The 23,155-nt window shown below is 40.3% G+C and overlaps 2 protein-coding genes across 2 annotated transcripts; one reads left to right on the top strand and one right to left on the bottom strand.

The window, feature by feature from the left end:
- Positions 1 to 429: 429 nt before the first annotated feature.
- tdrd15 (tudor domain containing 15) lies at positions 430 to 9,586 on the bottom strand (the record flags this gene model as incomplete). Its single annotated transcript, XM_079291144.1, has 6 exons — positions 430 to 527; positions 1,760 to 1,915; positions 2,240 to 7,891; positions 8,916 to 8,974; positions 9,239 to 9,246; positions 9,559 to 9,586. The coding sequence occupies 5 exons, from the start codon at positions 9,584 to 9,586 to the stop codon at positions 1,771 to 1,773; spliced, it is 5,892 nt and encodes a 1,963-aa protein (XP_079147270.1). The 3' UTR covers positions 430 to 527; positions 1,760 to 1,770.
- A 1,326-nt stretch (positions 9,587 to 10,912) lies between these two features.
- On the top strand, positions 10,913 to 22,747 carry rfx6 (regulatory factor X, 6; the record flags this gene model as incomplete). Its single annotated transcript, XM_079290973.1, has 20 exons — positions 10,913 to 11,069; positions 12,377 to 12,536; positions 13,269 to 13,392; positions 13,760 to 13,821; positions 13,931 to 14,008; positions 14,215 to 14,242; positions 14,802 to 14,909; positions 15,217 to 15,294; positions 15,395 to 15,508; positions 16,030 to 16,079; positions 16,488 to 16,647; positions 16,735 to 16,879; positions 17,647 to 17,756; positions 17,860 to 17,977; positions 19,018 to 19,140; positions 20,098 to 20,304; positions 20,644 to 20,950; positions 21,670 to 22,025; positions 22,235 to 22,435; positions 22,569 to 22,747. The coding sequence occupies 20 exons, from the start codon at positions 10,913 to 10,915 to the stop codon at positions 22,745 to 22,747; spliced, it is 2,865 nt and encodes a 954-aa protein (XP_079147099.1).
- Positions 22,748 to 23,155: the final 408 nt, after the last annotated feature.

Here is a 23,155-nt window from a genome sequence, read left to right as displayed (position 1 = left end):
CGTTTTCACACAGTACTTAATGAACCTCTGTCTCACTACTAGTTAAGAGAACAAAGTATGTGAAAGCAAAATAAGCATCAACTGAGATTGATGATGCACCTGAAAAGTACTTTTTTCCAGTAAACAATATTAATTCAACAGAAGGCAACAACTTCACAATAAACTTATTTAATCTTTGAACCGTTAAAAGTAGATACAAAAAATGAACTGAACATCCATCAACATTATTAATGTAAAGACCCTGCACGAGGAGAACACCTAATCTTAATAAAACTTAACTAAGATTTATTTTGCTTTCAAGGAACAATGGTGCAGCTGGCTTGCAAATCTTTGAAGGAAGTCAACAAAACAAATCAGTTTCACCTTAAATAGGTTTAAATAATAATAGTAGGCAAATTGACCTAAAGTGCTCAGGCTCAACGTTTAGCCGAACAAGTATTCTCACTTGGATTAACATTAAGTAGAACGAATGGGAATCGCTGCTCATTTCAGTGACAACATCCAACCACGCCTTCACATCAGAAGACCTGTAACAGAATAAAACAAAGTTACAGCACTATACTGTACATCACTGTAAGGTTTATGTACATATCTAAGCATTTTCCAGGACTTGCTAGAAATACGTCTAATGAAAGCATCAATAATATTATCTGTCAAAACAAAACTCGTATAATGCACTCAGGTGCCATATTAACTTCTGGATTCAAGGCTCAAGACCAACATTTTTAGCAAATGTCTCAGGAAAACAATTTCAACCCTCCCGAAGTCAGTGTCCTTTTTTCCTTGTTATTGTCATTTATAGTGCTTATTTGCATAAAAACTAAATTCAGATTAGGAAATACATATTTGCTTTGATTAAAAAGAAATCTTGGCGTCATTAGTTTCATTCATGTATGCTGGTTAATTAAAGCTCGTTTCAGTAAGTTAAACGAGTCACAATTCCCTCTCTAAAATCTATTTAATATTACTCTCAAACAACTGTATTTATACAAGCTTCTCGCCGAAAACGACATTTTACAAAATAACACCTGAAAACATCACAATAACGTTATCATTTACTTTCGCTCAATAGCCATCTTTACAGTACAGAGCCTTAACACATCACAATGTAATTCAATGGAACCTCAGTTATCGTTAGCCGTTAGCTGCCTGCAGGACTGTGCTGCCCACCGGCTGCTAACAGCTAACTAGCTCTCCTCCTGTTGATTTCAATCTGCACACCGGTGATTAGCGGCACCGCAAAACTGCCTTCAGCAGAGCAGCTCCAAGCATGTTTTGAATCAACTGAGGTTTGCCAGTCGGTATTGAAGCCACATGCATCCGCGGGAAAAGGCAAATATTAAAAGCCAGATCTCTGGATTTTATGAATCAATATTGGATCGGAAATCGATTTTACTACCTCAGCCGTATACATAAACACTGTAGCTTTCTTCCCATGGGACCGACATGAAAACTATTATGGTTCAGTAAATGTTTGCTGTCAGTCGGCCTGGTGAAGGCCTGGTGCAGGAGCTGATGCTAACAGATGGCTGAGATCGGCAGATTCTTTCATCTGCATGTCCATGCATCAATAATGCTACATTTACAAAAATAAAAAAGACTAAATATTCACTATCAAGGAATCCAACCCGTAACTTCAAAATGACTGAAAGTCAAAGGCTGAATGTCGCCAGCAAAACATCTTCGAGCAGTCTGCATTGATCAACACACACTTTCATTTGATGGCAATTGACAAAAAAGTATTTGAAATATTCCCTACATTGACGACATTCAGGCACAACGCTGAGTGGCATCTTCATCAGTGGACTCAGCAAAGAGATCTGCCTTCCCGTTGAAGCCTTCCTCTTCCTGGCCACACTCTTCCTCACTGTCAGGGCTATGAGGAGCTGCTCTACAGGAGCTCTGTTCCTGGAACCTGAATGTATCAGAATGTCAAGTTTTAGGTATTAAGCTTTAAAATGTGCAAAAGTTCCTTTTGCCAGTTTTGTCAGCAAACTGGTTGCTTTTCTTTTCTGATATTACAGATTTTTGCTGAAAATGCACAGATGTTAAAAAGAGTTTAAACTGATTTTTTAAACTAACAATAATTTCGTGTTGCAGAAAGTGAATGGTCAAGTTTACAGTTGACTGTCTTCTGACATTCAAAATAAATTGTGAAAATGTGAAATAAAAAAATAAGAGCTGAGGGCCTTCAATTAAAGTGTAATAAAGACATAAATATCAAGTGATAAGAGCCTACCTCAGTCCTAGCATGACGTCTATGTAATTGGCATGTCCAGCATCCACCAGCTCCTTGGCGACATGGACGCCATCTGCCAGAATGTCCACCTCCCAGTGTGTGTTTGATACAAACTCTCTGAAGAAGATCTGGAGGTTCTTCTCGTACAACCCCTGCTGGAAGAAGGCCGCTGCTCCATCGGTCCACTGTCCATCCACTCCAACCGGCTTCAACCCTCTCAGGACGCAAGGGTACGTCAACTTTGGGAGGTTCGTTATTTCCCCAGGAACCCTCTTCAGCTCGGAGCAGTCTTCGTACGGGATGCATTCGTAATGGCCGTAATCCACCAGGTTCAAGACTGCTGTGGTGTCGGCGTCTGCGATTTCGGCCCGGCACCACTTATTCTTAGTGTCCGATTTAAACAGGCAGCAAGTGCCAGGGACGAGGTGAGCTTCAGGAAGAGGAGACATTTGCTCAGGGAGGTCGTCCAATATTAAGGACACTTTGTACATGACATGAAGTAAGTCATCCAGAACGATGCAAAACTCGAAGGGAGTTGTCACTGCGGCAGCAAACCCAGAATACGACTTATCTATATCAATAGGAGCAAAGACAAGTTGCTGAGTAGGGCTTATGTCCAAGTTTAATTCTCCTTCTGCTCTCTCATTTTGGGTTTGGGCAGTTGATGGGACCATCTCTTCATTCGGCTGCAGTGAGTTTGTGGTTGGACGAAGAAGGAACAGTCCATTGATGACGATTTCAACCTTCCATAGTTGTTCAGCTTCTGAACAACACACAAACACCAGTTGGACTTCTTTGCCAATCATTGGTTTGAGTGTTTCACACCACAATTCAGGAGCAGCCTCTCCCTCACTGAACCCAAGGCAGTTCACCTTGCACAAAACTGCAAGGTGCGGGATTTTTATCAGCATGCTAGACTGGTGTCGGATTGAGCCACTTGGAATTTTTTCAGTTATTCCATGATCCACGAGGAGGACCTGGCATGTTTCCAAGCCTACATCTTGAACAACAGCCCTGTGCCACTGCTTGTCCACCTGAACTAAGCATTTGAGGCCCTGTTTGACATCCTCTTCTGCTACCATCTTGCACTTGCATAGGTTGTCAGCAATAAGACTTTCCAATGCAGTAAGCAGTTCACTGGTCTTATTTAGTCTGGCGTAAAAGTTGCTGTTACTCAGGACCGACAGCACTGCACCAGTCTCTGTATCTTTAGCCTGAATAGACGGAGGTATGATTGCATCGGCACATCCGCTTGTTGTTGATTTTGTCATTATTCTTGGATTCTTCTTAGAATCTTCTTTGTTTATGGTGGGCGCTCTTCTGTGTTCTCCTAGTTCAGGTGACAGTGTGGCAGGTGTTGGTTTAAGCATGAGGCCTTTATCTTCAATAGTAGTTCCTTGGGTTTCAGCCGTTTTTTTCTCACTCACTTCTTTTGTAAGGAAGTTCTGCTCACAGGATCTCGATTTCTCTTCTATTTCAATTGAATCCGCAGGAGACTTCTCTCCATTTTCACTTTCAGTGCTACTTTCAACAGCTGCTTCCAGTGCTGCTGGAACACAAACGGCTCCATCAAGAATCTCAACCTCGACTTCCCAATGAACTTCATGACGGACAAAATGAACCATGAGAGTTTTCTCCATTACAGCATCGGTGAAAGAAACATCACTTTTGTACATGCTTGTGTCCAACAGGGAGCATGCCATGCTGAATCTTGGATGAGAGAGATACTCCTCTGGTATGGAGTAGATCTTGTCCTTGCGCACAACTGCGGCGTTTCCATAGTCCACAAACTCAACTTTGAAATGGGAACTTCCTTCACAGTCCTTCACAGCAGAACGATACAGAGCTCCGTCTTCCTCATACTCAGCCAGAACCAGGTCATTTATTCTCAAAGATGTAGCAGTCTTCAAGGAATCTCTGAAGATACTCGAGTTGAGATTTTCACCCATTTTCAAGATGGCAGGTTCATCCTCTGGCAGTTGAAGAAAAAAACTGTTGACCGAGTTGACGTGGGAGACGAAACACATCGCCCTGAAACCTGCGCTAACTTTCACGTCCGGCAAACATGAGAGCTGAGGGATCTCCGTTTCCTCTCTATGTTGAGGCCGTTTACGATGAACCTGGTCTTTTGTGTTTTTTTTCTTTTTGCGAGGTGCACTCACAACTTGAGTGCATCTGGAGGCGTTCAATGTAGGGCACTTTGAGGACTGCCGTTTATGTTGTATCCTGCACTCAACTGAAGGCTTTGTGTGTCCAACACTCACAAGTGTCTTTGGTTGTGGTGAAAGACTGAGAATGAGCTCTTTTACCTTCTCATTGACGTTAACATCTCCATCAAACAGTTCAACATCAAATGAACCATCTTCGCTCTTTCCAACGATGACCATTCTCACTTGCTTGTTGAGGATTGTGCCAACAAGCCATTCTTTCACACCTGCATAGCACTCTTTACTCAACACTGAAGCAAGGTGGCATTTCACAGCCTGCATGGGTGTGTACAACAAATCAGCAGAGTCTCTGGGGATAACCATGACATGAGTCTTCTCAGATATGATTGTGTTACCATAATCCACAAAAAACACACTGAGATGCTGAGGGGACTGAACAGGATGTGCCATGCCCCTGTACCATTTGCCATCAAAGAATTTTGCCAGGGCCAGCTTCCTCACAACTGCTCTCGTACTGACCTGCATCATTTTCTCACTCTCATCTGCGATTTTCTTTTCGAGCTCTTCAATGATTTCAGTGTTTCTGTCAAGGTGGCAGTAGATCGCCCACTGACTGCTAACGTGAGTGATGTAGACTTGTTCCTCATTTCCAGGACTCAGATCATGTGAAGAGTAGGCAAAAGACTCAGGAATCGCGGTCGACAGTTGCTTTGCCGAGATTTGCTCTTCTCTTGGCACGCCCTGTTCCAAGAGCCAATTTGTTAGGCTCCGTTGGGTTTGGGTGTTGTAGAGTTCCACGACATTGCAGAGCCCTTTGTTTTTCACATTCAACTGTGAGACAACTTCACATCTTAGACCACTGGTCCCAAGGACATCTTTCAGTGTCTTACACACCTCCGGACTCCAATCCCCGCTGTTTTTGGGGTCAACAGGTTCGAGCAGGTTGTTAAGGCTGCACCTGAAAGCTTGTCCTTCCAAAGAAACATATCCTGGCATTATTGCCTGAAGATTGTGCTCCTTGATTTGGATGGTAAAGCCATAGTCAACCAACATCACTCTGACATAACTGTTCCGTTTATCTGTGATGAAGGCCCTGTACCATCTTCCATCTTGAGGTGACTTGGCGACACAACATGAATCCCCTGATTGGATGGGAACTGTGTGAGTTGAGTAATATTGATCGAGTTCATCCATCAGTTCCTCCAAGGCTGGATGTTTCTCTAAAGGTTGGCACCAGATATCTGATGGGGACTTGATGTAAGAGCAATTCACAGCAAAATTACACCCTGGCTTGATGCTTAAGGCTTTGAAGCTAGCAGGTGCTTGGGCCTTCTCAGTTTTCTCTTCCTTCTCACAATTATTCAGTTGCTCTGTATTCCCATTGAGATCTGATGTCACACCATATCTTGGGCATCTTGTTTTTTCTGTCAAATCTGTGTGGTTTGGCACCACATGCTGTGTTCTATGTTGAGGCCGTTTACGATGAACCTGGTCTTTTGTGATCTTTTTTTGGTCAGTATTGGCAATGTTGTTCCAGTATTGGGCTTGTTTGGAAGAGATCAGGAGCTCGGTGATACTTTGATTGTCTTTACTTTCCATGACATGGAGATCAACAACTAATTTGTTTTTTTCCATTTGGACCACATGGACTAGCAGGGCTTTGTTTGACACAGCTCGTCTGAAAAAGTCACAGGTGGCGCTGGTCCAGACTTCATCCAGCGGAAACACATTAACAAGAGTGCAACAGAAGGCAAACGCTGATTGGTTGGCAAATGTCTCGGGTATCTTCTTGATCAACATGTGTGGCACTTTCTCAATGTTCCCAAAATCGATAAAAAGAACTTCAGATCCATGCTCAAGAGTGTCTGTCACGACACCCCTGTAGAAATGCATGTCTGCCTCATACATTGCACAGCACAGTGTCCCAAGCTTGGGATTCAACAGCACGTCTTCACCCAGCTTCACTTGACTGAAGTTATCTGCCAATTTTGTCATCATTTCTTCAAACTCATCATTACGTTTTTGTGTTCTGATCCAGAAGTGGCTTGCATTCTGGACATACTCGACATAGCCCACAAAGACAGAGTTTACATGGACCCCCTCTGCTTCCAGTGTTTTACACACTGCTTTGCCCATGATTGTCTCATAGTCGAAATAGCCACACTGAGTTGACAGATCTTCCTCCAAAACTGACTCAACCTTCATGCTAGGAAGCTCTTGAATGGACTCTGGTTCCTTCACATTATTATCTTCAGCACCAATTACTGTGATAGAGTACAGGTGCTGTTCTTCGTCAAAACCTCTGATCTCCACATCTAACACTCTTCCAAGCAAGGATGCCTTGAGAAAACTCAACTGCTGAGTTTTGACCGCCTCATCCTCATCACTCAGCGAGGAGAGTGAGCATGGGAATGCCATGACAGGTGTTGAAAATAAGTCCGGTGGCAACCTGTGGACGTTCTCAACTTTGACGGATTCAAAGAATCCATAGTCAATGAACAAAATTTGAAGTTGAGAGTTGACTGGGAGAAACTGCACGTAGCCTCTATACCAGTTCCCATCTTTGCCTTTGACTGAGCACAGTAAACCCAGGTTTTCTGGAGTCTTCTGGTTGCCTTCTTTGGTTTGGCACTCATTAACTGCAGCCAGCTTCTTTGACATTTCGCAAAGATCCGTTTCCATACTGGTCTTCTGACAGTAAAACAGCCCAGGGTTGACCGCAGCAGTAACGCGCACTTTAGCACGTGTCCCACAACTCAATCTAGGCCCACAGAGAGGCAGAATGTCTTTGTATCCCTGCAAACCAGACGGTTTGAAGCTAAATTCTTGCCCCCATGGCTTTTCAATGAGTAAGTCAGGAACTGGCTCCATGTTTTGTTTGAGTGGCACCTCTGTGAGCATCCCAACCAAGAGGAGGAAAGTATCCGTGTCCATATGCCTCCCAAACCCATGTCGAACGAGGTCAATGTTAATGTCGGGGGCTTCCAACAAGAGCACTTTGTGGGGCAAGAGGGCTTGGATGTAACCTTTGACATTTCTTCCAATCAGGTTTGAGAAGTACTTCTCCACTACAGAATGAAAACTGCCATGAAGCAGCAGAAGGTTTGCCAGAAAGCCGCAAACTATCTTGGGAGGCAGGATGAACAGGTCATTTGAACAGGAAGATATGTGGGCGATGTTGACACTCAAAACGTTACCGTGATCTATGAGGAAAACATCAAACAAGTCCTTCTTCCGGTTTTGAACTCTTCCTCTGTACCAGCGGCCTGAACCCAACTCTTCCACAAGGCAAAACTCTCCAATATCCACCACAGCTTTAGTCTTTGGTACATTCTGTATTTCCCCTTGCAAGAGGACATAGTCAAGATCACATATGTTAAGGTACTGTCCCTGGAAGTGTATCAAGGTTGCGTCAGCGTTCCAGTCCAAGTGAGTTAACTTGAGGTCCACTGGCCAAAGGTCACATGGTGCAGATGAACCAGATCTGCAAATTAAAGTGACTTGTATTATTAACCTTTAAAAAGTGTTAATAATTTGGTGAGTTTATGACTTCATACATTCATTGTGTTTTTAACCATCATTTGAAATCAAAAGCAAAATTTCCACATTTGTGGAAAATCAAGATATTATTTAAACACCAGGCAGGTGTGTGGAGCAAAATGAAGGCCATACAGTGTCTAACCCTACAAAACCATTCCCTTTATAACTAACAGTCAACTGTATACTCTATAGCTGAATTGGGTATCGGTGTCAATGCGCCGATCTGATATCAATACAATTATTTTAAAAACAATTCAGTACATTTATATCTTTGTATTTATCATTGTGTTTAAGCCAAGTCTGATGTAGCGTTACACATTAACAAATGATCCCAGTCTCTTCCACGTAGTGAGGCGTACAGATTATTAATTTAACACAGGTAATGGATCTGTACTAGATATCGGCAGCTATCGGGAGTGCAAAGTCAAATCGATGCATCCCGAGTGTGGATACAATGCAGCACAGTGCATTGTGGGATTCCATGCCATGGACATATAAATTGGACAGTTAATTAAAATAGCGACAGTAAACAGTGTAGACTGTTTCAGACCCCAGTATGAGCTCCATTCCTCTTCCTTGTGTTTGGTGCTTTTAGATGCAAATAGGTTAAGGGTTATTTTCATCAGCATTTATATTGACATTACATTTTATTGTTCTTGTAGCCACAGTAGATTAATAAAAAATGCTGGGATTTTCTTATGTATCCTAAAATAATGTTTAAAAGAGAAAAATAACATAAAAGAGAATAATTTCACATTTAAATGGGAGGCCAAATAACTGTTGAATAGCCAGATGTGGTGCGACACCAAATGCTGACTCTGAAAATCTAACAAAATCTTTATCTTTATCCAAAAGCGTTTCAATCAACTTCAAACCAGTTGCTAAATCTACAACAACAACAAAAAACATTGTACTATAAGGAAGAACATGCTAGCATCAATTTATTTTTGCCACATTGATTTGCTTACTTTTGATGTTGGGTGCCCAGCACCGACTGCATGGCTACAGAATCAGAGACGATCACATCCTAAACACAACCCGGAAGATAAATGTTGGAGATCATTAATCACAGATAAACACACAAGAACAAAACCAGCAGATGTTAACCTTTACATACTATGCCTTTAACATGTTTTTTACATAATATTATTTTTTCCATTTAAAAGGAGGTTTCTTTGGAAAGTGTTACCTCTCCAAATTGAGGGTATATGGATAGTGTCATATATTGAAGGCATTGTAAACCCCTTTGAGGCAAATTTGTGATATTTAGGGAATTTATTTCTTTACATACCATCAGCACTGATTAGAGATACACATATAAGGTGGCACATGTTCCCTTTACGTTAAGCATATAAGAAATGTTTGTGGATCCAGCAGTTCTTAAATTAGTATTAAACGTTAGGAAGTTAGGAAGGCAGACATACTCAGTATACTTATTGTTAGAGCTATTAAATATCACATACACTGTATTTAGGATCATCACAAAGTGCTGTTAATATATCAATATATTATCAGGAAGATTTTAGCAAAAATGTTTCAACTCCAAGTTGTGAAACTTCAATCATCAAATCAACACCTCATCTAAGTTCTTAAACTAGTCTGTAACCTTACAGTAAGGTTTGGTTTTAGGCTTGTTCATCGTGGTAGGCTGGCTTTATTTAAACACCATGGAAATGACTGGACACGAATGTGTATTTTATTGTTAGATTGGCAGATTATTCAGTTGCAGTGTAACATTACCTAGCTTACATTTTAGTAATGTTACTGAGCCAAAAACACAATTCATGAAAAATGTAGATATTTCGCAAACGCACGATTCCTTAAATCCACAGGGTACGTGAGGACGGACGGACTAACCAAAGGTGACTCCGAGTGTTTCATGACGATGTCAGCAGGAGTTCGCGGCAAAAACTAGCAAAGAACAAGTGCTGCTATGCTAACGCTACGCCACGCTGAAGCTAACTTCCTAGTTTGGTTACCTTACGTCATGGTCGGTTTTTATCTCACATTACTGTCAATGACGGACATATTTCCGTTTAAAGTGAGCTCTCTCACATTCATAACTGTGTCCTACCTGCTGTTCCGCCTCATGTGTGCGACCTGTCACGTGAAAGCTCCTCAATGCTGCAACACGTGTCTGTTCTCACTTCCGGTCAGACGTGTCTGTTTGCTGTGAGGTCCAGGCTAAATGTTTTAAATACGAATATTGACAATTCCGGAATGATCTGACTTGCAAATATGACACTGACTGACGCTGTGGCTCATTTTAAATGCAAATTCAATTAATTCATCAATCGAAAGTGGCCTTTCTGCATAATTAATACAAAACAAATCAAAGGGTTTATTGATGTTGAAAATATTCAGTAGTTGCAGTTCTAGTGGTGGACGCAGCTTCATATGTAACATTATCTTAGAGTTATAGCCTCCTGTAAGTATTTGAAACTATAACAAAGCTACCTAAATAAAGTAAAAGTACACTAGACAATTGTTTTGTATACATATACAACTTTGTATAAAGGGCCAGCTGAGTGTGGGAGGCAGGATGGATGGATGGACAGATGGATGAGGGTTTTTCTGTTAATCATTAATAACCTGGATTAGCCCCAGTCCTCTGTAAATATGATGAATGCATCCACGGGTTCATTAGCTCTGCCTTTCCACAGTACGGCTTTATTAGTCTCAGGTTGCTCCGTCAGGTTTAACAAGAGTGCAGTTGTTTCCACTTTTCTTAAGCTTCCAAATCGTCGGTTGGACAAAAAACCTTCAAGCTTCACGCGGTATTTTGTGATCGTTTTAATCTTTTCCTAGACTTAAATTAAATTGGGATCTAAAAACACTGCTTGAAGATTCATTCTTAAGGACAAATGAGTTGCAGTGGAGTTTTTTTTCACAGCAGGCTGACTTCCTGATTTATTTTTCTTTGTCTTTGGTTGATTTGTTTGTTAACATTTATTTTAATTTGACTATGCCAATGAAACGCAGCAGTGAGAGTTCAGCCAGAGATGGAGGGTTTCTCATACACTCTCTAACCAAGACTTTGTGCAGCTCACCAGAGGAAACACGCACAGACTTTAACGGGCAGACACATTTCCATCAGGAGGATGATTCCGGGATCAAATCAGGTAATGAAACGAGCATTCTCGATCACTTATTGCTGCTGGAAGTTCAGATCATTAAAGCTGAAGTCTCACTGTTTTATGTTCCTTCTTAAGTCGTCATTATCATCATCATCTCCTGTTTTCTCGAATTCATCTTCACTCAAAGTCTGAACGTTTTCTGTGCTTACGTTTCAAATCTGCGCAGGTAAAAAAATAAGTGACACAAACTGACCACATGGTGGTGCTACAACAAAAAGATGCCATTCATTTTATTCCACAAACTTTTTTGGCCCTTGACATGAAAATAAGGATGATGATGATGAAGACACACGAACAGGAGGGAAGATGTGATTTGTACATGACTAAAGTGAGAGGTATCTGTGAGGTCAGTCAGATAGTATTGTGGTGGTATTCTGATTCTGAAATGCAGCTTTACATTAAGACAGATACTTCATTTTTGCATAAATGATGTAGATCAACATGAATCCTAATTTCAACAGTTTTGCACCATTTTTTTGGTTTTTACAAACATGTATCCTGCAAAATTGAAACAGAGCAAAAAAGGACTTTTCTTCTGGTTTTCAGTGCTGTCAACAAACAATTTTGACATGCACAAAAAGGAAGGCAGACATACACAATATTGTTATTGATAGAGCTATTAAATACCACACACACTGTATTTTGGATTTTCACAAAGTGCTGTTTTTCTAATATCAAGCAGCATTTCAGCAAAAATGTTACAACTCTAAGTTGTGAAACTTTTCCACAAAGATGGATCAAATGTTTCATCGACACCTCATTTGCTCTAAAAGCTTCGACCCTATTTTGGGTATATGAGCTCTTGAACACAACACAAAATGTTACCATATGTATTTTTACAAATTTTGAAATGAGTATTATTTACAGGTTTGTCTTTTTCTTACTGTGGAGTGTCCTTTGATTTAGCGTTGCAGTTTTTGCACCAACAAACAATTAAAACATTCCCTTTGAACACAGGAACATTCAAAATGTACAGTACATGTATATATATTGTTATATATATAGAGTAATATGTATTATATCCTATTGCTCATACAATTTTTTGTTTACTGTGCGGGCAGACCAGTGAACAATCTAAGTGTTAAAAGAAAACACAAATCACTTCACAGAACTAATCCAAGAAGAAGAAGGTATTAGCAGAAATTACGCTCGAGAAGAAGAAGCTGTCTCGCTCTCTTTTAGACAGTGATAGAAAGACCAGTGTCTTTGTAAACCTTACTGAAAAGGTCAAGTTGTGTTGAAATTAAGCCTCTTGTGATCTATGTATTATATTTGTCTGTGTGTTTTCTCAGAAGCAGAGGACAGTAATGAGACACCGTCCTCTGAGGAAGACCAGGACCTGGTGGACTTAAACTCGGACCTGACCATCAAACAGAGCATCTCGTCCTCCAGGAAGACCATCAGTCAGATCATCAAGGACAAGAAGAAACAGACACAACTCACTCTGCAGTGGTAAGAGCTCTGGAAGATGTTCTTTACTGCATCAGTAAAGGGACAGTATGTCCATGACCTTCTGGGCCCTAACCCTCTTTTTTAAGCCTCTGCACGAAAATTGCATACCCATACTAAAAAGAGTGTATTTCTGCAACTACAAGGTCTATTTTAATAATGTTGATGTTATAATGAAGGTAACACTTGTGAGATTTGTTCAGATGTGTAAATATCAGTGTATATGTTACTGGTTAAGAGTAAATGAAGATGGCACACAGCTCAAATTGAAAAGTTTCAGGTTCGCCTGAAAAAAAAAGCACTGAAAGCATGATTATCTCTTTTGAATGATGCGGCTGAAAGTTTAAACCGCTCCCAAATCACAGAACAGTCTCTCTGCAAAGATTGACTTTGATAAAGTGAAGCAGAGCAAAATCAGAGAGGTTTTAGTACAGAGATCTTAACTATGGATTTTAGTAACTTATCACCCGCTGAAAATCTTGGGTTATTATCTTGGGTTATTATTCTAATTTGTGTACTTCTCCTTTAGAATTTGTATTTAGTTATTGCTGTGTTTTTTATTTGCTTTGATGTGAAGTACTTTTCTATTTTGTTTGTTTTTTCTTCTGAAATTTAAAAGTAAATCTGTCCATTAGTATTATCTTTCTTGTGGGTATTAGCGTTTCCTGTATTCAGTGGATCTCTCCGATATTGTTGTGATAACTCCATGTTTTTCTCACTGATGTGTCTCAACAGGCTGGAGGAGAATTATATTGTGTGTGAAGGCGTGTGTCTGCCTCGATGTATCCTCTATGCTCACTACCTGGACTTCTGCAGGAAGGAGAAACTAGAGCCAGCCTGTGCTGCTACATTTGGAAAGGTGGTTGTGTGTGTGTGTGTGTGTGTGTGTGTGTGTGTGTGTGTGTGTGTTTGAAATCAGAAAATGTGTTGTATAAAATCTGAAAAAGGTATCTATCTGCGGATTTCATTGACTTATAAATTTTTCCTCGTCAATTAAGGGTACAGTGCTTTCCGTTACATGTCTCTTTGTTGTTATGAGTATGTGTATATTTCAGGAAGTCTTAAAATGTCTTCCAAAGTTTATACTTTCTGATTTCTGTTGAAAACTGTAATTAAAATATCACATATCGTACATTATGAAGGTACTGTTTACTCCAGATATTGATCCATTCGCAATGATATGACTGATTGATCGAATCAGAACTTTATATAACTTTTCTCATCAGACAATTCGACAGAAGTTTCCTCTTTTAACAACAAGAAGACTGGGCACCAGAGGACACTCTAAGTAAACACACACAAAAACAAATCCTAACCTCATGCTCTTCTATTTCGAATTTTTGCAAAGAATTTGTCATGTAACCTCAAACTCCAAAATGTTATTGTACTTCATACAGATATCATTACTATGGAATTGGCATCAAAGAGAGCAGCGCTTACTATCACTCTGTGTATTCTGGAAAAGGTTTGACAAGGTAACAAAATATTTGACATGATTCTTGCATATCATATGGTACCTCCATGTTTTTTTGCTTGTTGATTGTTTGTATTGTTTGTATGGCCATCATTAGTGCACAATTCATATTTGTCTGTTATGTCTCAGCCTTTGCAGATGACGGATGTTTTGTTCCTTGATGTATTTGTATTTTAAACTATCAAATATGTTTCTCTTTGATCACAGATTTTCAGGGAGCAAGCTGAAGAATGAGGTTAGTTCGAGAATACTTTGTGAAATATGTTCTGTTGCACCTGTAACCACACGGTGATGTCACAGAGTCCTGGAGTACACTTCTACATCACTGCATGTGACAACACATAGCGTTATAACACCACGTCATGTAATAACTAGACAAGATGTAATACATTTTCACTTCATTATAACACCCGGACTTTTGTAACAATCTGCCACATTTTGTACTAAACAGCAACATGAAATAATTATGTATTATTACATTTTAATAAAAAATGGCAACTCCTGCATTTTGAAATAACCATCGTAATATGTAAACGTTTGTTACAAAATGCAGGGAGATGTATTTAATATTGCATTGAAGCTCTTATAAAATGTGTTGTTACATAATGTAGAGAAAATGTACGGCATTTTGTCGAGTATAATGTGATTTTACGACATAATGCCTTATTTCACTGCTGCAAGTTGATCATTGGCAGTCAGCAAAAACAAGATTTTCAGAGGGTGATAAGTTACTAAAATCCATAGTTAAGATCAACTGAAGGAAGAAATGGGCCTCACTTTGTTGTATTTTTCAGGGAGGTTTCACCAGGAAATATTCCTTGAGTTCTAAAACTGGTACATTGCTCCCAGACTTCCCCAACGCTCAGCATCTTCTGCTGCAGGGAAATATCTCCAGGGAAAAGGTTCGTGATGAATATTGATTCATTGATGAATTGCAAAATCAGTATACAGCATAGAAGCTTGGCAGTGTCTACTTGTTACATACTTATACTTGTACACAAGAGAACAGACCTTCTGATGGGGAAAAAACCAATCAATCTTAAACTTTAATGTATTTTGACATATTAAAATGCTACATGGGGCAGATGTATTAACTCTAAACAATATTACGTTGCCAACAGTTCTTTAATGGGCTGGCTGGGATAAGCCGTTGCATTACAGTTTGTTTGTGAATTAAGTTAATATCATATCTTCATTCGCTCCTCGCAGGTTGACACTCTGATCATGATGTATAAAACACACTGCCAGTGCATCCTGGACAATGCCATTAACGTCAGCTTTGAGGAGGTGATTTTTATTGTTCTGATACCACTGAAGAGACTAAAACCAGCCCAGCAATTTACCATCCATGCAAAATAGATATAACTCTTCAAATGCTTTGTTTCAGATCCAGAATTTTCTGCTCCATTTCTGGCAGGGAATGCCCGACCACCTGCTGCCACTGTTGGAAAACCCTGTTATAGTCGACATCTTCTGCGTCTGTGACTCCATCCTCTATAAGGTTGATTTTCATTGATACAGACTAACAGCAGGAGTGCGCAGGTCTAAAAGTTCCCCCGAAGTCAGACCTTTACGCCGTAAATTATTCCAAATATTTTAACCGTTCTTTAGCACTTGTGAACTTTCACATTTTTAGTTCATCGCAGTGTTAATAGTTGATCGTGAAGTTGGCTTTAAGATATTATTAAAATGTTTTCATGCAGGCTGTCCTAGTTGAAGACACATTCTTGTAAGTGTAAAGGTGTGGGTTCAATTCCCACTCTCCCTGAGCCAAGTGTCTTTAAAGCAAGAAACATTTGAATTCCTGCCAGTAACTTATGTAACCTCGTGGAAAAAGAAAGATACACCTGAATTTAACTGGTCGAAGAGAGTATCACCCTGCACAAAATAATGAAAATCATATCACTGATGATGCACTGCTGCTTTGCAGCTTGTCTTTTAACATGGATAAACTCGACGATCCTGTTGGCTCTCTCTGACTCACTGATCTGGATTAATACTCTGTTTTTTCTTACCTTTCAGGTTTTAACAGATGTTCTGATTCCTGCTACAATGCAGGAAATGCCTGAAAGGTTTGTCACTTCATCCTCATGTGTTATTGTCGAATTTGTTGTGACGTTCACCTGATACACAAACAAAACTATGAGACAATATGAGGCTCTTTGTGACACCGGTGGTATCCACGTTGCTGCTGCTAAAAAGTTAGAAGTATGTTTCCCTTAAAACCCTTCCCTTTCCTGGAAAGGGAGAAACGTGTTGGAAGGAAGTTTCCTGACAGAAAGCTTTAGCCCACTTGATGCCTCGCTCTCAATGTTGGATTTTTGACCATTCCCATCAGATACAGTGCCATGTTACTCTCTTTCTGCAGGTCTTAAACAAGTCTACTGTGACCCAAAAGCAGTTATTTGGAACTACAATGGGGTATAAAGATATTTAAAGCAAATCTTCACGCTGAATGATTCATTCATTTTGTTTATCAGTCTTTTGGCAGATATCCGCAACTTTGCCAAACACTGGGAGCACTGGCTAGCTTCGTCCCTTGAGAACCTCCCAGAATGCCTTGCAGCCAAGAAGCTCCCCATAGCACGCCACTTTGTTTCCTCCCTGAAGAGGCAGACGTCGTTCTTACACCTGGCACAGGTACTGAAGGAGAGAACAGATTGCATTATACTCTAATGTCTCAAAATAAACACGATAATGATTTCAGATTGTTTTTTGTTGTTGCAGATAGCCCGTCCGGCGCTGTTCGACCAGGCTGTAGTGACCAGCATGGTGTTGGATATCGACAATGTGGATCTCGGCAGCATCAGCTCGCAGCCTCTGCTCAGCATAAACTCTACCGGAGACCAGGACCCAGACATCTACTCTGAGTGTAAGACAAAGTGGTGGGAGAAGTATGAAAGTAGAACTTTGACTTCAGTAAAAGTAGAATTACTGCAATGTAAAAGTCGTGCATTACACATTTTACTCAGGTAAAAGTACAAAAGTATTAGCATCTAAATATACTTAAAGTACCAAAAGTAAAGGATAATAAACAGTATATATAGTATATTATACATGAATTAATATGATTTATATTGATTTTTTATTTGTTATATACTGCCATGTACTGTATCTCAATCCATAATGACACACCATGATTCATTTTTGATTTATATTTTGAATTAATAAAGACAAACTAATGTTTTAAAATAATTGTACTGCAGTAAAAAGTACATAACTGGCTTCCAAAAAGTCTTAGATTAGAAGTATAAATGAGCATGGAATGGAAATACTAAGGTCAAGTAGAAGGATCTAAACATTCTACTTGAGTGCAGTACTTAGAGAAATGTACTCAGTTACATTTCACCACTGTTGATTGGCGTATGTTCTCAAATCAACCCAATGAAAATTAAATATTTACATATTTAGATGAATGGTCACAACTGAGCTAGAAAGTCAAATTATATTAGATTTCTGATTAGAGTATGTAATAATATTAGATGATTCACGTCAGTAGATCTATAGACTGATGTGTAAAAAAGATTTATTTACAACAAGTAGCTGTTTCTGTTGCTCTAATATACAAATGAGAATCTGTTGTATTGATAATGATGCTACTTGTCTCTTCCTGTTGTCTTTTCTTGCTTTTTTCCCCAGATGACTCCATCACAGTCTTTCAGGAGCTGAAGGAGCTGCTGAGAAAGAACGCCACAGTGGAGTCCTTCATCGAGTGGCTGGACTCTGTCGTGGAGCATAAAGTCATCAAGGTAACAGCTGTTCCGCCCGGTGCTGTGTGGTATTTGTCCTGCAAATGGTCCTGTTGTGCAACCAAGCAGCCTGTTCTTCTCTGTCCTCCCCGTCTCTGATCAGCCCGGGAAGCAGAGCGGTCGATCAGTGAAGAAGCGAGCTCAGGATTTCCTCCTCAGGTGGAGTTTCTTTGGTGCCAGAGTGATGCACAACCTCACGCTCAACAATGCCTCCAGCTTTGGTAAGAATATTTGAAAAGTTACAAATTATTAAATATTTTTTTAAATTTTTCATTCAGGTACATTTCATTGAGAGAGAAGCTCTCTTTTGCGGGAACACCATGATTACACGCACACAGTTATACACCATAAGCAGTGGTGGTAAAAGAAGTAGATCTTTTATTTAATTAAAAATAGCAATTCATCGCTGTAAAAATACTCTTCTGCACCTAAAAGTCCTGCATACAAAATTGTATTGAAGTAAAATAACAAAACTATTGGTCCCATTCAAACAGACCTAAAACTGATATATCAGATATGGTATAATGTGTAACTTTCAACTCAAAGATACCAGAAAGGGGGACCGGAGGCAACAACGTTTATGAGAAAATGTGGTCTAACTGGTGCTAACAAAGCTGTTAAGCATGCAAGATTAAAACACTATTATATATATATAATAATAATATATATAATATATATATATATATATATATATATATATAAACTACATACGGACAGACAGCATGGTGATTATTGTGAAATTAATAAATGTCACTCAGCTAATACATTTTTGTGTTCCATTCTTCTCCATCACTTAGTCTAAACACACACACACACACACACACACACACACACACACACACACACACACACACACACAGGCAAGGCTAATACAGTACAAGCCAGCTCAGAGCAGATTGCTACAATAGCGCTATAAATTGTAATGGCCAGCTCGCCTTGATTAAACAAAGCCTTATCTGTGGGTCGCGTGCTCTCTGTTCAAACACATGCACACACACACACACACACACACACACATGCACACACAGAGTATGTGTACGTGAATAAACACGAACCATTTGGTCTGAAGAGTCCCAGTGGAGCTCAAACACACACAGAAGGTTCTAAAGCTCCGAGCCAGCAGGTCAAACAAAGAGCAGCTTGATCCTAAAGGTCACAGACGAAGATACTCGTCAAAGGTCTCGGGAAATTTGTGGAAAATCTTCTTACCTCTTTTAGGTTTAATTCTCTCTTTTCCCATTTGCATTTTGGACATTGACAGGTTCCTTCCATCTGGTCAGGATGCTGTTAGACGAATACATCCTGTTGGCCCTGGAGACTCAGTTCAACAACGACAAGGAGCAGGACCTGCAGAACCTGCTGGACAAATACATGAAAAATGCAGGTATCAAGCATCACAACAGACACTGATGTTCAGCTGCTGACATACATGAACTCAAGTCAAATCTACGGCAGGTCTACAGTCTGTGTAAGATCTTCCTTTTATTATCAGGGACGTGGTGACGCCCACGTAACACCAGTTTACAGATGTTACAAGCGTTGTAGGAGGATGATCATTATATTAACACAGCACTTTTACAACATGTCGTAATTGGCTTTGCAAAAATACATAAAACCAAGATGATGCGTAAATGAAATAATCATAAAAAATACAATAAATGATAATGTTTGGGAAAGGAAATTCGTCTTTTACATTAAGGATATCAGAACTATTCTTTTGTGTTAAAATGTACAGAGCAGATGGTGTATTGACGAATAATCAAATACCATGATGAGTGCAGTTTTACATAACATATAAAGAGATATTAAAACTAATAATAATAATTTAAAAACACGAGTAGGGAAAATAATAAATTACAGTATATTAGAATATTAAATGTCAAAATTACAGTTAAAATAAAATACAAACATCATGCAATTTCTGTGCATTTATGGGGCAGTAATAAATAGCCATCAGATTGAATAAAGGGAAATTAAAGTGCAGTTCAGAAAAAGGTACAAGAGCATTTTCTTTTATTAATAATTCAACTTTTGCACACTTCACAAGCTATTTATTTGCTTCCTTATAATAAATAATTTACCATCCTCCATTGTGTCCTTTTCCGTATTTGTCATAGCCTAGGAGCCGGGTTATGACATATTGAATTAACCAGAAATGACCCATACATAATGTGAAAGGAATGATAGATTTTTAAATTAAATTACATCCCCACTGTCAACACAATGGATGCTACAATAATGATTAATGAACATCAACTCAACTGTTCAAACACTCACTGGCTTAGTGAGTTTTCACCAGATGTCGTTGTTGATGTTGTAATGTCAACGTTGGCACTTTCAGATGCGAGTAAAGCGGCGTTCATGGCCTCTCCTAGTTCCTGCTTCCTGGCAAATCGCAACAAAGCCAGCGCTCCCATCGACCAATCGGTGAAGAATGAGTCCATGGGAGAACACGCCTACATGTCTCTCTCCACCAATCAGCAGCAAAGTCTGGAAACAAGCGCCGGCATCTACCAGGGGACAGAGTCTGCTGGGTTCACAGTGTCAGGTAAAACAGAAATAAAGCACCGGGTTATTGCGTGCTCACCACTTTAACACATCAAGAAGTAGCCACTACACAGCAAAACAAGCTAAAAACAAAACACTGACATATTATCACCATATAACGTTATAGCGCCGAATGGACCGAATGAATGTAAGCTGCTGGAAAGAGGCTGAAGAGTGTGAACCAAAACAGTTCATCAGAGGGCCTTAAAACTGAAACTATGAGCAGAAAGGCACTAAAATGCTCCACAGAGCTGCAGAGAATATTGATCAGCGCAGCTTTAAATAAACCGATCCTGTAATGTGAACACTTCCTGTCCCTGTGTGTTTGCCCTCTTCACAGGTGGTCAGATGCACTACTCTCAGGTCAGCGGCCCTCTCATGACGCCCCCTATCTCTCCAGCAGCGCTAGTGCACAGAGGCTCCGTCATCAACCAGGGGCCCATGACGGGGAGACCCCTGACTACCTCTACTTCCTCCACCTGCTCCTCCTCCTCTTCCTCCTGCCTGTCCTCTCTCAGCACCATGACCCAGCCCAGCCCCTGCTCTTCATACCCAGAGACCCTCTACCACTGCTTACCTCAGGCCAGCTCTAGTTACTTCCCCCAAACTGGCAACTCCTCGGCCTCAAACTACCAGCCTGCACTCAGGTCAGCTTCATTCAGTGCTGTGCATCTACAGTGTGTCCTATGACCCTTCATTTATTGAATCATTATTTTATTGTTGGATAATAGATGGCTCTTACCCTGATATTATTATACTGCCATATTTTTTATGAGCTTTTTCTTGTTGTCATCTTCCTTGGTTCATTTTGTCACATGTTACGAGATGGTGAATGATGAGAGATTTAAATTTTGGCATGAACTCAATAAAATATGGTCGTTAAATCTGGACCCTGGCAGCATGATATTAAAATGTAATTCAATGTGATTCTTCTGAATTTGGCCCAAAATTGTAGTTTGCATAATATTCAAAACTCTGTGTTGCTACAACATTGTTATTATTCTTGCAGTAGCTAAATATAGTGTGGTTTTACGTATTGTTTTATAAGCTTTTCCACACTGACAAGTATGACATTCATGAAAAACAAACAAATTCAATGTTATTCATTTTAGAATGTTGATTATTAAAATAAGAGTGAAAGCTTCTTTTCACTTTTATGAGCTACCTTGAGATTTTATTTTCAAGGCTACTCAAAAATGTTATTGATTAAAAACCTGCAGCAATCAAACAGTGCTTGTTTTATTCTGTGGTACTGGCAAACATTGACATGGCTACTGAGCCGTTACCGTCCATCATTGAATCTGACATATAAAAGTTATTTTGTCGTCATTATTAAGTCAGAAGATTTGTTTAATCTGTGTTTCAGGCCTCAGACTCAGAGTCAGTGTCTGGCTTCGGTTCAGTCTCAGGCTTCATCACTGGCCTACCATCTCTCTCGGTACCCCTCCTTCAACGACCAACACCTGACCAAAGACGTCCTCTACGGCCTTCATCACCCGTCCAACAGCACTAACTGCTCCCTGGCGCCTTACGGCTCTGGGGTCCGACCCGCATCCAGCTACACTTCAGGCTCGGATCCGGTTCAGACTGAACAGGGACTGGATGCTCAGACAGCAGCTCAGATTCTGGACTCAGGGGAGGGGTTCGGCTTTGTGGGGTCTGGACTTAACTCCGTGGGCGGTGGGTGTCAGGGACAGACGTACTCTGCTGCGGGACACAGCGGTAAGGACGAATACAGTATTGCAAATAAATAAATAAATATGTATTTAATATATTCCTTTAGTCATCCGGTGACCTTCCAGATTTTTCTTGTGGCCCCTTTCTTGTGAGGGGTCCTAACCGCTGTTCTGTGTTCAAACCAAATTGCACAAAATGATTAACAAGGTTCGTGGAAAACAGGAACTCAATGCCCAACTTTCCTCCTGTGGCAGGTTACTACGGCAACAGCAGTTACCTGGACAGCCAGCGCATGACATCACTGGTTGACCAGCACGTGTCCGTCATCAGCACCATCAGCAGCTTGCGCCCGTTCCCGTCAACGTACTCTGAAGTCCACGATCCGCTCAACATCCTGGACGAACCGGGAAGGAAAACAACGGGAGCGTATTTTACTGATGCCGACACCGGAGCAGGTCTAGTTTGTATTTCTCGACAAATAAATAAGGGTGAAAGTAAGAAACAGGAGGAGAGGACCAGAGAAATAAAGTCCATCTTGAATTGTTGAAAAGCAGTTAAATCTCATACATTTCTGTTGTTTCGTCACAGATCATTCTCACCCCTTGTCAGGATCTGCTCCCTGCATGTTTGGCGTTCCCTCTCCGTTCTCCTCCCAGGATGCATTGCTCTCTCAGCAGCGGGTGCCGTCATCATCAGAGGTGCATGACCTGGTGTCTTCTCTTCCTCCCATCAACACTGTCTTCATGGGAGCAGGAGGAGTACAATGATGGCAGGAAACACAAACTAGAGAACTGTCCTGGTTGTTTGGAGTCCAGTCCCCATCAGAGCGGCCCAGACCCAGAATGTACACATGCACGAATGCTATGAGGTGATTTGGATTAAATCAAGTGCAGTGCAGCAAGTGAGCCCCCAGCCAACATCAAACCCAGAATATCCAAACTGTAAGGTACAGTATGAACATGGAGCCAGGGCTGACCTCCATAAGGAGATATGCTGTATATAGACAGACTGAGAAAGACATGACAACTGACAATTGTGTGTATCCCCTACTGTACTATAAACCAGTTAGAGAGGAGCAAAGCAAAGATATTTATTCGTGTGAAAATGTGGATTATACCTTTAAAAATATAACAAATATAACAACAGTTACTCTGATACAGATATTTATCCACAAC

This window comes from Melanostigma gelatinosum (genome assembly GCF_949748355.1).
Source record: "Melanostigma gelatinosum genome assembly, chromosome: 19".
NCBI lineage: Eukaryota > Metazoa > Chordata > Actinopteri > Perciformes > Zoarcidae > Melanostigma > Melanostigma gelatinosum.
Note: the sequence above shows the minus strand (reverse complement) of the source record. Positions and strands in the feature narration are given on the sequence as shown.